General features: G+C 32.7%; 1 protein-coding gene across 12 annotated transcripts in view; it reads left to right on the forward strand.

Annotated features, from left to right (window-relative positions):
• Positions 1–16,727, forward strand: part of LOC126839113 (RNA-binding protein Musashi homolog Rbp6-like) — a 269,406-nt gene that overhangs the window by 118,296 nt on the left and 134,383 nt on the right. For all 12 annotated transcript variants that reach the window (XM_050574160.1, XM_050574163.1, XM_050574162.1 and 9 more), the window contains one exon: positions 8,378–8,459. In XM_050574160.1, the coding sequence (XP_050430117.1) occupies positions 8,378–8,459 (82 nt within the window). The remainder of the gene's footprint in view (positions 1–8,377; positions 8,460–16,727) is intronic.

Here is a 16,727-nt window from a genome sequence, read left to right on the forward strand (position 1 = left end):
AGAATCCGTTCCGTTTGTTTCCGCACTGCTTGTACAAACTTTTTGCATGCACTTACTTCTTTACGTTATTATTATTATTATTTCTTTTTAAAACGCTGTTTCATCATTTTATTTGCTGATTTTTCTCCGCTGCGCTCCCCTACGGCCTACTCGCCTCTTTCTATCCGAAACAATGGCAAACAATCCGTTCAAACTTCCCAGATTACAATACGCTCGTCAGCCTTATCAAAATACAACCATTTTTATATACCCGCGCCGTTCCTTCTTTTCCCCGTGACTTACCGAGCTTGTCAGGCTTTTTTTTTTTAATTTAATATTGTCGTAAGTTAAAAATTGAATTATTTTTGTTCATAATTAATTCGAACGAGTCTCCAGCGAGTGTTCTGTGTAGTATAAATTAAAGGAGTTTAAAAAATATGAAGTGTCCGACAACTTTTGGATGTGTTGTGGAATTGCGAAAATAAACCACGTGCGTAGGGTCGACAAATAATAATAATAATGGCAAGCCGTAAAATACAAACAGTATCCGCGTGTCAGACAGAACAAACATTGTACTTCATAAGGCCTTAAAATACATTTCACTTCACAATTTTTCTCTTCGCACTTCTCCAGATGTTTATTTTAAATGTATATTGAGCATGGATGAAAATGCCATTCGTATATAATATTGATGTAGCTCTAAGTACTTAGTGAACTTAGTATTATTTATTAAAATATTTAAATATAGCCCATTAATAAATCGTTTTTATGCTCCATATAATGATTAATAATGTAGATTGTGTGACAATTAGAATATTGTTAGGGAACCATAGCACAAACATGCACTGTGTAATCACATAATTATTTCAAAATAATAATTGCCGATATGATTGTGAAAAAACACAAACATTTTAAAAGCATTTTTTATATAAATTTATATGTAAAAAAACAGGACGTTAATTAGTACTTAATTGGTATACAAAAAACAAATTGTACAAAAATCTATCCTAAAAAATATATATAATCAAAATATACGTTATTTTTGTTTATATATTTTATTTACTCATGCGTCGAATAATTTTATAAATATCCTTTGAGTGTATCATATTGTAATATAAGTACTATAAATTATAACATTGAATTTTAGCATCGACCCGTGACAAACATTCTTCTGTAAGCTGCCGTTTTGAAACTTTAAAATACTAAACAGTTGTACTCGTCGCATAATTAGTAAATCGCTAAACATTTAAGTGGAGAAAGAAAAAATACTTAAAAAAGTTTTATCTAAAAAAAAAAAATCACGTCGCAGGTTTTGCTGAGAGCTGTTGGAAACTATAATCCGTTTGTCTCCGAATAAAGTACTGTCGCTAAAAAGAGGCAATGAAAATAAAAAATAAAACTGCAAGAGATACGCGTTTAGAATAAATATTGTCACAAAATTAGTAGCGATTCAGAGAGGCGCGAGTAGAGGAGAAAAGAAGTGCAACGTGCCGACGAGGGGTTGAAAACATTATGGCAAGGGGTCTCTCCGGCAACGGTGAAAGTTACTACCAAAAGGTTAAGTTAAATACCGCGGCTGGGGCAACATTAACATTTAAAATTAAAAGGTTAATTGAGGTTTTATAGTTTGCTCTAGTATTGCGTGGTTAGAATATTTACGTGCTTCTATAATGCAATAAAAGAAATATACAAAATATTATGTATTTTTCAAAATATACACAAATATTTGTCTGCTATCTTTAGACAACCAACATATTAATATTTATTCTAAGATGTTGTATACATTATTTATTTACTTTTATGTTTAGTTATTTAAACAAGGTACATAACATATTATGAGTGAATAATACACAGTACGTTTTCAATATAGTTGTATTTACAGTTAAGTTTAAGTTGCATCTCTTGCATCACAACAATAAGTAAATGACTAATATACAAATAGTTTTAATTTGGTTTATAACTTCCAGAATTTTTTGTTTGCTATCTATTATAATACTTGGCAAAATAACATACCACTGTAAGTATTTGTCAAAAGCTATAAAGATTATCCTACTGGATTTTCTTGTATGTTTGAATTTACACTATTTACGATCATCGGTGATGGGATGGTTTTAATGGGTTTCTTTCCTGTGACGTCATTTTCACCGAACGATCGGCCTTGTATACAAGCTTTCAACTAGGACGTGTATATGTATTATGTTGTCAGCTTTTTATGTCCTCTCCCATCATTTGAAAAAAAAAACGAATCTTAACGGGAAAAACGATTTTGGTTTGTGTGTGTGTGTGTGTGGTAGAGAGGTAACTTGGTGAGAATAGGAGAGGCGGTTTTATTTTCTTATCGTCAGTCACACGTTTGTGCATTTTTCTTGCCTCTCTTGCATCACAACCGATAATATTGTCAGTGAGCTTCTGATCGATTGAATTATCGGTACCTTTTTCTCTATATACACACACATATATATATATATATATATATATATATGTATTTATATATTCACGTCAGTTGTCTCTTTACACCAGTTTAAGCACGAAACCAATTTACATTGTATTGTGAGCGTATCTGTAAGTATGTGTGTGTGTGTGTGTGCATGACAACCATACGAAACCGACAGCGAGCAGAAAAAAACTAGAGAAAAATAAAAGTCACTCTAGATTTTTTGGGCTATTTCTAGATATACGTTAATGTAAATAATATTAAATATTTTTTGTATAGAATTCTTGAAGATAACTCAGATCCGGTATTATACCTTATACTTTTGGTAAACGACAGAATATACCTTTTATAAAGATGAGAATAAACGATGAAAATTTAATAATCATTCATGTTTTTTTTGGGGGGAATTTGTCATATCCAAACCGCAATTCTTGGCAGTTCTGACCTATTTTGTTTACATAAATATACGTTTAAATTGACCGAGAAAGGTTTTTTTTTTATTATTAAAATGCCATATTTTAGTTTAACCGGTCCAAAGTATATTAGATGTCTAATAAGTGGAAATATATTTCCGATATAAATAAAACACGTTTCAATTTTGTTGCATACAAACGATAATGTATTCCGTAGCATCTTGTATTCTTCTATATTTAAAATATTATAATAACCCATTTTCATATTATATTATATTAGCTCTAAGTCATGTATTATAATAAATAAAAATAATTTGTCATTATTAACATAAGTATGATATCCCATTTTTTTTTTTTATAAAAATGTCTGAATCATAAAATACATAATAATAAACAGTACCATATTTTCTCTTCATTTTTTTTTTATCACATTACGGGGTGACACGACGCGACGGTTGTAAATAATGTCTCACCAAGCGTGCTTTACGACACGGCTGATAGTATAGGATGTGCACCGATAAAGGTGTTGCCTACGCCAAAGCTTCGGAAAAGCAGTCTTCTTCTTACAAGCGGGAATTCATACATATGTACGTGTATTTGTATTATATAGATGTCAGAAATTGGATCACAATCGTCCAACTGACATGGTCATATCCCGTAGAAGAGATTATAGTGTCATTTCCCCTTTCCTTCTCTTGTCCCGCCGAAACAGTATAATATTTACCGAGATTGCGCGAAGAGAACAAATTGACTGTCTTCAAACTGTGCTCCGGTGGTAGTGTAACAATAGGATGTATATTTACTGCCTGTAGATATACATTCGTTAAAATGTAAAAGTCAGCAAACAACACTAGGGGGAGGTGTAGGTTGTTAACAAAAAGCAAACGACCTACCCAGAGACCGTAAATTGTTGAGAGGAAAATATAAATGTAAACTTGTGTGTGTGTATACATTATGAATTTTTAAATTTTCTGTAGACCGAAGACCCGAGTAGTATAGTGGATGAAGATAAGTACAGTCTGGGCTATTGTACACGTTTACTAGCCCGACGCATATAAAATGTGTGCACATACCCGAGACGTAGACATTATGGTTATGGGTTGCAACAAGAAAAAAACAATTTTATATTAATAATTTCTAATGCACACGTGTACACTGAACACGGTGCTCCGAGAACGTCGGCCGTGTAATTTTATTGCATAAAAGCACACGTGGTATTTTGATAATAATAGCTCGATAGTCTCTTTGTAATAGCTGTAAGCCGGGCTGTCACTGTCCAAAATATTTTGCTAAACTACCAATGTCGAGCAGTCATGCTAAAAACCGAACCTTCCACGTCAGTCAGCCGTCGATCGTCTTTTTACTAAAACTTTATCGTTATTTAACTAAAATATATTAATATACGTCGATACGGTGTTTTATTACTGAAAAAGATATTTACTAAAATAACTTAAATTATATTTAAAAAATTCGATGAATTTCCAATAGTATTTTACAAAATATGATAATAAGAAATAAGCAGACAAATATTGTCGACATGTAATTAATCTGTATAGTAAATATATAATACAAAGCATGGTATCGATAATTACAAAATATTGTTGGTCACTTTATACCAGGTAATCCATATAACATAAGACACTTATTTGCTTGAAAAATCATCAAAAACGTGTAGTTTTTGCTTTTTAAGACATTTTTGTTTGTTATAATAATAGTAGTTACCAAATATTTACTTTTTTACAGTTTTCCAACGATATAAACTTATGAAATTTATATAAATTTAAATTATTTTAAAGAAGCATTTTTATGAATAATTTGCCAAAATTGCCAAATTGTCGATAGCTAGTTTTGAATAATTATTTTTAAAGCTATTCAGAGTTTGAAACTTAGGGCAGGAGGTCTAGTTATACAAAAATGGATTTAATTGAAAATTGTTTATATGTGTACAGTTTAAATATTCCAGTTTCGAATAATAATTATTGTAAATGCTTATATTTGTCGTGTAATATATATATATATATATATATATATATATATATATAATAGTAGAAAAAATAAAGGCTAAAAACGTTATCATGTTTAAATGTCAGTCGCGCACAATATCTGCAAAATATAATTTCTAAAACATCACGTCAAACTTCGTTGCAAAACGAAAATGTCTAGTTGGTCGTTTTGATGTGTCTGTGGGGCTTCTACTTAATCTAATGTTCGGTCATTATCAATAGTAAAACTTTCTGGCGTGATTTGAACTTTCCCTCTATATTACAAATATTCTCTGCGCCTTTTTTCTTTTTTTATTGTAATAAAAGGGTGCGTGTGTATGTGTGTGGTGTATTTGTCAAAAAAGTTTGAACAGTTTGATGTATATATTTATATTATTAAAATATTATACATTATTATTTTTTTACCCTCTTTGTCAGTCAAGATTTAATATCGTCCATCGGTTGATGGATGGCGGTTGCGTGATCGCAAGGCGGCGGCTAGGCGATCCATAAAAGACCCACGACTATCTTTACATACATATAATAATATACACGATGTATTGAGGTAAGCCGGTGGTTGTAAAACCACCGCAAAAACCATAATATTAATAGACGAACACATGTTCCGTATTATTATTAGTCGATGGCATTTTGGCAGGTCGTCAAAAAGTTATAACGCACCTATGACATGACGGTAAAATCCACAATGATAAAGCTGGCGTTACAGAGACGCATTTACAAAACGCTGAGCTTTATGCTTTTAATAAACGTTATATGGAAACGGTCATAATGTTAGTAAATATTTAAATTCAATTATTAACACTGTGTAAATAATTGGTAGTAAAGAAAAAATAAAATAATTTTTGTAACATTATTCAGTATTCACTATTCAATTATGCAATAAGATCTGCTATTGGTGTCCATTTACTAATTATTAATCATGATAAAACTCTAAACAACCAGTGTGTATCAACTAACTATGTGTTATGTACATGTAAAGTTCTAGTATGGAGTGAAGATAGCTGTCACGCTTAACGTTTAGTATTAAACAAACGCTGATATAAGCCTACGCTTAACAAATACAAGGCTACTATTAATCATAATTTTAGTCGACCCATCTATACAATTTTTTTCCCGAGTATATTTATACTTCTTTTAGAAATTGAACTATCATTTCGACCGGCCCTAAAACAGTAAGACCTCTTATTCAAGTATCATTTTATTATGATTTTATAATTATTATCATCGTGTTGGTTGAAAACAAACAGATGTTTCTGTGGTCGGCGCAACGGCGGTTGCTTTGATGTTTGCGTGAGCGATGAATGAACGTTTTAAATCGAGTAACGAGGTTATAATATTAAAACTGGCAGCAGCAACTTTCGGTAGAGACGTGGCTGACAGTGAAAGAGAGATACATAGGCGAGAACGGAGGTGTCGCGCCACCATCACCGACGACTACTGTAATTTCGGCGGGCAACCACCGTAAAAGAGGCAATCGTTTTATTTCATTAACCGTGCTATTTCCACCCTGTTTAGCCCAGGCTTGCTGTGTCCCTTCCACCGCCGCCACTATTTGCGCTATCCTCAATGATGCTACCGACGCCTTCCTAACCCACTTCGTCATTCGCTCATTTTTAGAAACACGATCCAATTAAAGCCGATAATTTATACCCCCGCGGAACGACCCATTTATTACCACCAGCAGTACTCGACCTATAGAAGGGGAAGGAAAAGGAAAACAGGTAGGAAGAAGGGGGGCGGGAGGCGAGAGCCCAGTAATTTCATTTTGTCTCTTCTATTTTTCTTTTTCGCTTTCGCTGTCGGTATTAATACTTGTGTTTTTTCCCCTTTCTTTTTACAAAACGTTATTTATTTTCGAGTAGTAAGCGAAGCGACACGTACGTCCATCTTATTTGCGATGAAAAAAAAAAACAATAACATAACAATACGACTAAAAGCATTTTCGTTATCGATAATAACAAAACGATGTCTATATGTTTGTGATTGTTATCGGTCAATACAAAAGTGAAGTGTGTTTTACTTTAAAGCCCAAAAATATGACTTACTACTCCGACACAATGGAAATGAATTCATATTCATTTCTACTATATTATGAAAAATGTATAATGATATTTATAATAATAAAAAAAGCTCTCATATGGTTTCATAATATTTCGTTTTACTGAAAATGAATGTGAAATGTCGCTGTACTAAAAACAGAAACATATTATTAAACATTTTTACCTGCTTGTGGACAAAAAATCCATAAATAAGTAGCAAGCTTCACAAAAAAAAAAAAAAATTGAAATTCGCCTACTAATTATGCCAAAAGTAAATTTTACGAAAGTCATCTTTTATCAAACTTTTGTCACAACTCAAAAATATAACTTTAAAGCTAAAAAATAATAATATTTATTTACCTACAAATTAGTTGGCATTTTTAAAATGGCTTTTAGATTAACTTTTGTCAAAATATTGTCTATTTTTTGGCCCTTAATAAAATATAGCCCTTTCTGTCCCCCTTTAAACAATTTCGTTTGACATTATTTTTGAAAAACGAGCAATAACCATTTGATTTAATAATTTTATTTAACGGGTTTTTGCACAATTACATATTATATCATGTACACGAATTGCATGTGTATGTGTGTGCATTCCATAAATTGTTACCGAGTTTATATAAAAAATGTTTGTATATTATAATATATATAATAGCCATTTGGGGATCCCGTAAACCTATAGAGCTACCTCGACTCTCCACTGCCATTACCCATTTCTCTTCCCTATCTTTAGCGCGGGTGATTTGTTGGCCTGTTAAGTCTATTTAAACGCAGAGCAAAAGCTTAACCAGATTTATTATTATGAATTATAATAAATAATATCATTGCTAGGCTTTAACGCACCGGTGATGTGACTCATACGATAAAATAATAACTCGTATTGCCTTAGGTAAAATGTAGCCCTTTCTATTAAAATAATTGAAGAAATATTCTTTTAGACTTACGGAAAACCTTCAAAATGTACAACATTTAAGAACATTATTATTTCCTCGTATTTCTAACGTTACAAGACATACTTATCATTAACACTGAAAACCTTACACACTTTGTACATCAGGTCTAGTCATGTTAAGTTACACATTTTTCATCGTAAAAGTTTATGTCAGGAGCTACCAAGGACCTAACTTAACGGAATGCAGGTGTTAAACTGAAACCCGTAATAACCATACAATATAACATCGCTTTATACATTATACACAACATTTTAAAATATATTTTACAATAGCGGCTCATATAAAAACCATGTACTACTTATTGGATGGTTTAATAGAATATTATACTTCATAAACATTAGATTAAATCAGAGATCTTTATAAACTCTGGGCACTCCTTGCTATATAAAAAGTGTATTAATTAATTAAGACTATTGGTAAATTTATTATTAAATAATCTTGAAATGTAAATATATGTTATAACCGATTCCTATAAATACTATACCATTTTGTTTTGTTTTGATTTTATTTTACTCTTGTATATTTATCTTTGCATGTATTTGTTTTTATGTTACAGAATCTCTAAGAGAATACTTCAGTAAATTTGGAGAGATTACCGAAGTGATGGTTATGAAGGATCCAACAACTCGCCGATCAAGGTAATGGAAACCAGTGAATTAGATATGTGTGGTATTTTAAGAGCTTCATATTATTGTATTCTACATAAAATTGTAATTTTTCACTTAATAGAATAACCATGAAATTAATCTCAATAACGAGGGATAAAAAATGTAGGCAAAACGCGCAGATCGCCATTAAATTACCAATACATAACATTCCGTACCTACTGTTTTTACCTATTCGAAATTACTTTTATTTTATTTGAAATAACAACAAAGTCAACCACGTCCAAGCACGCGAACCTTATTCTTTTGCTACATTCGTGAACACAATGGAAATGACCTGGATTTTCCGTTTCGTCGCCGCCACCGCCGTCGTTCCGATATGACCCGGAATGAAATTGAAAAAATAAATCGTTTATGGACGGCTTTTCGTAAATTCATAAGCTTAACGATTAAACGCTTTGCAGCTCTAGACAAGCCGATCATACCCGTCGCCGTATTAATGCAAAATCGGATTTAAGCTCAACGACTGGAATATTATTAATAACAACAGCATTATCATTGCTATTAACGTTATCCCGTATTTTGCATCTGCTGTGCACGGAGTTTCTAGCATCTAATTTTAATCGGTGAAGAACGCAGCTGTTCTCGACGACGATTTAATTGTTACCATAGAGCTTCTCAAAGATCGGGGTGCTATTTTCTACATTGATCACATATAACATAATAATGCACAAGTAGAACTCGCTGATCGGAGAGAAACTCCTAGCTAACTACTTGCGTTGTTAATTATTAGTGCGAGTATATAAAGGTTTTAGAGACCTAACACCGCGGTCGCGGGTACAACGGGTGTCAGGTTAAATTATTCACTGTTGCGACAATCCCTCGACGACGGCGGAGTAGGCCGTCATGTATTAGGATAAAGTTTTCGCCGAGAGACCAAAGAACACTCGCTATAATGTAGTCCAAGTTCTCAAAAGGGATCGGCAAGGAGGCCGGACCGTAGTAAAGTCGTTCCGCGTAACGATCCGATTTTAATTTATACCGAACAATCGAAAATTCCGTTTGAATAAAAAATAATAATAATAATAGAATTTAAATGCCACGGGGACTTGGGGAGACACGACTAAAAATGTGCAGCCAAACACCGTTGTCGGTCGTTTCCGTTGGTTTTATTATAGTATGTAGTGCATACGGGTTTAGCACAGCGTAGGTGTACAGTGTAATAATAACAGTAGAATTAAATGGCGTTCTGTGCAGGTTTAAATCTAGTGCGTAAATTGATGGGATACAACAAGGAAAACGTCCAAAACTTTTTTACGTGTTTGTTCTTTTGCCGCCACTGCCATAGATGGGAGATTTACGTTTTTTAATTTAACCAGTCCGGCCCACCGAGTAACTTTGCATTCTGTGCAAATATTTTTTAACGGTGCGGAAATTGCGTTTCGCATAATACATATTATGATAATATAAAGCCGTCGATACTTTTAGTAATCGCATTAGCCCATTGTGTTCACTGCCGCATTAACACTAAGAATAGTGTAAGTACGGCGTATAACGTATTGCGCAGGTTTAAAATATACCATAGTACCAACGCAACGGCAGATGATATTTTTCGATAAAGCGTCCGTCCATTGATCAAATCAAACGTCAACGGGTCGACGTTTTCCTTTTGGTTTGTTTTCCTTAATAATATAATAATGTTATTTCTAGTGGCGCCGGTAGTTTTAATGAAATGAATAGAAGTGTATGATCTCGAGGGCGAGAGAGAGTGGTGCGGCGGAAGGTAGCTATGAAAGGAGAAATAATAAACCGTCGACGGCCCCGCAATTAAATAAATATCAACCGAGTTTTATACATTAATTGCGTCGTCATTGTTGCTGTAACGTTGTGAGTCGCTTCTGTTCTGTCTTCGGGAAAACGTTATTCAAAGAAGCAAGCAAGAAATGGTGGGACAAACGCGTAGTGACGAGTAGTAATGAAATTAATTTTTCTTTGAGTGAGAATAAGAATAACACAAGACGGTTGAAAACAACTTTTTGTCTTGATTCCGCTTGATTAATAATTTTAAAAAACCGCGATTCAAATAATATTGTTATTGTTAACAACGCTTGTGTTATAAGCTTCAGGAAAATATAGATAAAAAACATCCCGCATTGCCCAAAATCTAGAATAGTTTAAACTAAAATAATAAATATTTAAATTGTCTTGAAAAAACGTTTGACTGTATTTTATTTATAGAAAACACAACTTATCTTTTGTAGTTAAAATGTCTCTAAGAAAATACATTAATTAATATTCGCATGAACGCGACGATATTCAACATTTCAACAAAATACAATGATTTAGGTGTTTAACAATAACATACCGATATCTTATTAGTACAAATACAATTTACAACCACTACATTGATGTACTTGTTTTGCATACACTGTGCGCCTTATAATATTGCACAGTTTTATGATTCAGTAGTAATAACTAATTCATTAATACAGGGTGACCTTTTATCATAGGCCACTCAATATCTCACTGGATTTAATTAATAATTACATTTTTTTTTCATAGCGTTTTTAAATAATGTGATCTCAACTTTCCACAAATTATTATGGTTCTACTCCCTCCCAAACTAGTTTTTTTGATAGCAACTTTTGAAAATTAAATTGTAACGTATATATAAACTTTTTAAATAAAAAATCTTAGTGTGAAGTTAAAATTAAATGTAAATTGGTAAACCATTACCTATAGTACAGGAACTTTATTTTTGCTAAGATTAATTTAAGTATTTTATTTTGCACATTTCTAAGCCATTCATTGGTAGAAAGAGGAAAGTAGTTTGCAGAAGTACTATATATTTTTATTATGTAAATATATTTGCCGGATCTAATATGCTAAACGTCTTGCAATCCGAATCTGCACAATTTTGTTTGTATATTTTCTAATTTGAGTTTGTTTTATACGTAAAATAAAATCCTTATTTCCCCCTTTTTATATGATAATGATACATGTCTATTGTTGACAAGACATCAGCAACACGGTACATAGTAACGTCATATCTAGATTAAAAAAAACGTAAAAATGATGATGGCCTGAAGCGAACTTGGAAAGTTTCTTCCAATCTCTGGTTTCCTTTTGTTTATATATTTTAACGACTCGATACAAGCTTAATATGTATTTGAACTCTTGCTCGAGTAGATAAACACTCGCAAAGGTCGCTAGAATAACGTAAACCTTATAATAAATAAAACCCTAAATGACTACAGTTTTATATCGCACGCTATAAAAAGCTAAAATGTAAAAATAAATGAAAGTAAGTAGTAATAAATGAATTAAGTAGACGTGACAACAATTTTTTTTTTTTTTTAACATCATTGCCTATACTAGTCGTACAAATCATTATATAGAATTGATCATATAATAAATATAAATTATGAGAGCTCAAGTTAAATGTAGCACACCACAATGAATTATTTAAAAAATCGCGATTTTAAAAATGGAAATTAATGAACTGGATGGAAGTATATGTAAGCAAAAGAAAGAACCTAGTAAATAGTTTCAGATTCCATGTTTAATTTTCGAAAAGAAAATTGGATAGTATTGTGCGAATAGTGGGAAAGTAAAGGGAATCGTAAGAGTTTAAACGGCCAGGCCAATTTTCATTAGCTCCACCATTGTCGGACGTTGTAAATCAAGTGTGCACTTTGAACACACACGTATATTGTGTTGTCCATTACTAGATACTGACACAATTGTTAATGCATCTTTGTATTGTATATGAGGGTCGCTGTGTACAATGTGCCCTCTTAGTTTGTGTGTGTATCGATCTATGTAGAAACAGACGTTTGCCTGGGAAAATTGACACAAACGAATCGCTTGTTCACGCAATACAATCCCCCCTCTCTCGTCAACTATATCGTCTAAGAAATCATGATTAGATTGTGTTAGGGCAGGTTGACGACTGACGAATGAACTGCACACATCAAAGGTCGCCGAATTACATTTTTTCCCGGAGACGGTCGAGTTAAGAAACAAATCCGTTTTCCAGCCGTCTCGTCTCTATAATGTTGGTTTGAATATAATTTACAATCGTTCAAAATAATATTGTACACCAGTCGATTCGTGTGTATTATAGGTGCATAATAAAAATGGCGATAGGAGGAAAAAATAAACGGCAATTTGTATAACGGCGGCACACAAATCCTTTAGTAGGATTACCTCGTTCTGCTTGGGTATCCATCGCTAACGCGAACCGCTTACGGGATAATGTGTAGGTATATATACATATAAATATATTTATATACATATTTTTTTCCCGCCACTTACCCGCAGAGTTTATATCCGAACGAATGAGGTAATATGCAATTCCGCATTCAAACTGAAAACCAATTACTACGAAAATGAATTAGGTTTTTTTTGGTGGATTTTATCAGAACGGCGACTTTAATGCGCTAAAAACATTAAAATATGCTTGCAATTTCTGTTTATTTAAAATTGCTTTCTACAGTACGATAAGCGCTAAAAATATTCTTAGAAAACGACAAAAAAAAGTTAAAATATTATAAATAAATTTCAGTTAACAGTTTTAGTTCATATTCCAGTTGAAAATATTCTGCTTTAAAATAATCAAATAAGGATACTAATTGTAAGTTAACATATTTCAGTAAATCCACGATATTTACTTTATCTTTTCCCATCATACTTATTGTCTTTTATATAATAGTCTACATATTCATTCTATATAATAATACTATTTTGCTAATAATAACTAATACTTCTACGACTATCATAAGTTTAATGATATTTTTATCCTGATTCTTTAGGAGACAAGGCACCTAAACCAATATGCGGTTAAAGGAAGTAAATAAACTAATATCAGACTATAAGTATGCATGTTACTCAATTTATGTAAACTTCGACAAAAGAATCATGTACAGTAATTTTACTGTGATTGTATTGTATATTAACAATAGTTACTTCTACATTATGAGTTTACATGTAATACTGATACATAATCACATGGATTTGAAAGTCAGAGCACGTACTAATAATAAATTAAGACAATAGGCACTTAGGCGTTTTGTCACTATAAAGCGGTGTGTAAGCGAGAAGCGTATGATATTATTTATTTCGCTTATCTAATTCGCGTAATTAGATGTCTGCCCCGAGCTTTAACGAAAAACTTCATCCCTAGAGTGTTTGTATGTAGAACTCCACTTGTATATTTCATCAGCGCTGTAATTCTCATTTTCGAGGTATTCTAATGAAATTAAATTATTAACACTCAGATAACACGCACATAAAGCTTAATATTTATGTTGTGATGTTCACAAGTTAAGACTCCTTTCTAAAAATAAAACTCCCGATTGTTGATTTAATTTAATGCGTCGTGTTCGGTTTTATTCATATCTACTAAAAAAAACTTTTTTTTTTTAATTAACTATTTTTGTATAAAAAATGTATTTTACAATGATAATGACTAGCACTTAACTTGGAAATAAATTGTTTATATTTAGAGTGTTAAAAACTTTTTAAGACGCATCTCTGTTTGAGTCATTCCTTTTCTTTTTATTGCCCTACCTACTTGGAAATATTTTCTTTAGTCCGAACCATAGAATGTAGCATTACTACACTATAACTGCATTATTCAATTTGACTATTTTTCTAAGAAGCTGTGCTGAATTTTCATACCCTAAACGTGTATATGATGTATGGGAACGTACAAAAAGAAGTTATGTAATTATAAACACTTGTCCGCGACAACAATTAATGATGGTTGCGTTTGGGGGGAAGGGGGGTCGGAGAACATATATTTTTATGTTGTTACCTATTATGATCCAATCTCTTCTTTTACACAGAATAATAAAGGCAATTAAAAATGTTTTTAATGGCTGGCCACCGGGAATAATTACATTGTTTCGGACTTAAAAAGCGGTTCACTAGGTTTGTCTTCTTCAGACTGCACGTCTTCAAGCACGGTCCACTGCGGTTCTTATAGCTGTTGCGTTTACAATTAAACAGTGTTTCCCGGGCGGGAAATATTTTTAAAAAATTGTCGCTCGAGCTTTCTCAAAACGTTTTACGTTTAAAATTGTTTTTTTTCGCGGCACGTTTTCACACGACTTTCCGGCGCAAACTTTCTTCGTTCGCCATATCTTCGACGTGACAAGATTGCACCAAAAAAAAAAAACAAGTAGACATTATGTACGACGAAAATGGCAAGCAAAAGCTTGAAGGGGGATGGGAAAGACTTTCCAAAGGTATTCGACCGTTGTCGCCCAGCACGTTGTTAACCGGATCGTGGGAAAACTTTGAGCGTCGCTCTTCTCTTTTGCACGGATCAAAATGTAAATTTTCAAATGCACTTTTTGTTTCAGCAACTCAAATCGGCTTACGCGCTTGAATTATGTATAATATTATCGTGTGTACACCTATATAATATAGCATAAGTGTGCCTCTATCTGTGCATAATACTCAGCCAATTCTTTGTCTATAAGCATATAGAACTTACTCATCGTATACTCGCGGAGATTCAAATAGAAACTAAACAGATCTTTTGATAAATTTTAATAAGAAAACGCTGTACAGTGTACTACAGGTTAAAAATCGATAGGTAGGTATTACATAAATGACAAGTCGAATAAAGAACAAAATTGTGAGCCGTTATAAAGTTTTAATGCAATTTTATAATATTATATTATTAGATTATTAGTAATCGGAATCATTTTAATGATATAAATTATATGTTGGACCTAAAGTAGCTAGATGATATTTTAGTTGAGTATTTTTTCCTTCGTATAAAGATTATCAATCAACGATTCTCCATCGTGGTGCATTTGTATTCGCATAATAATTACAGCGGTTGTATTTGCTTATGGATAATGTAATATGGCGTTTGTCTTATCTTGAATAATATATTTTAGCATTGAAAGGAGAATGTGGTGCCAAGTAGAATATTCATAAGTCTTATGGTACCCGATTCTAATAAATTTGTGGTTGGTATTCAATTTGACTATTATACGTTCAAACACGCTGATATATATATACATAGTTAATTTAGGCGAGGCGGTGTTGTATATCATCAGCGTATGTACAATAGGTGTCATAGTAATGTTAGTTGTAAAATATTATCGTACAGTTTATTTTTTCGTAATCGGTAGTTTTTATTTAGGCCGATAAGAACGGAGTAACTGCTAAAGGCAATATTCTGACTTTGTATTTGTTTTTGAACTTAAATAAGAACGCTAGTGGAGTGTATCTTCAATATTGTTTTGTCTATAAATTGTAGTTAAAAGTTTGGACCCTTCGGAAATATCTGTTAAGTATTACAGATTGAAGGGTTGACGTCAAAAAGTTCCAACTAAAGAAAAAATGTTAAATTTAAACGGAAAACGTGGACCTAAAAATGAAAAAAGATATTAACTATGCGGATAGAGGGAGATATTGGTTTCAGAACGAATAAGTGTTAGGTTAATTTCCATGAGAATGTATATTTTTATCAGTGTTTTATATCGTTTATTATTATTTTATTTATTTTCTTTAAAACTAGAATAATATTATTGTTCTTTCCAAGATTTGTAGGATAAACTAAATGTAGTCCGTCATTCTAGTTATCATGTTCATATTAGCCGACCTCGGAAAGAGTTTGAACGAGGCTTATTTAATTTTTTTCAAATAACATGTCTATGGAAGGGAGGCATTGTTTTTTTTACGGCGTGGCTTGCGAGACGCCTGAATACACATGATGAGTATATTTTGTATGCGCGTAGATCATTTACGTATAAATTTATTGTGGTGTTTACAATAGTATAAAAGTATATTATGTGGACAATGGCTTCTAAACGTCTAAATATCCGCTTATAGCATAAACAGTGTGTCGGACCAAGTCGAACGGCTCTTTATTCGCCGCGAACACAGCTAAGCGTCGACCGGTACGGAGCAGCGCGGTGGGAGGCTCAAACGAGGGCTATAAAATAGAAGAGGAATTCGAAAGATTTAAATCCAACACGATTATACAACACTCTGTGGAACCGGAGCAAAGCTCTACAGCAATGAGAGGGGGGGGGATAATATTATTATTGTGCCGCGTCCAAAACAACAGCGTTACGCTATGACGATAATAGTAATAATAATAGTTATTGTTATAATTGTTGCGCTGCCGGCACAGGCCGTCGGTATTTTATTATTTACGACCGACTCTCAAGTTTTAGTCCGCCTCGTGCCATATACTACACGGCGTTTATCATGTACGAGTATGTGCCCCCGTGGCCGAATTCACAGCGGTGCCTGAACAATAAAGCTGAATGGCGT

This window comes from Adelges cooleyi, unplaced genomic scaffold (genome assembly GCF_023614345.1).
Source record: "Adelges cooleyi isolate 19-005CV unplaced genomic scaffold, UGA_ACOO_1.1 ACOO_flye_CR_arks_rails_tigmint_CR_PRNA_30, whole genome shotgun sequence".
Lineage (NCBI taxonomy): Eukaryota > Metazoa > Arthropoda > Insecta > Hemiptera > Adelgidae > Adelges > Adelges cooleyi.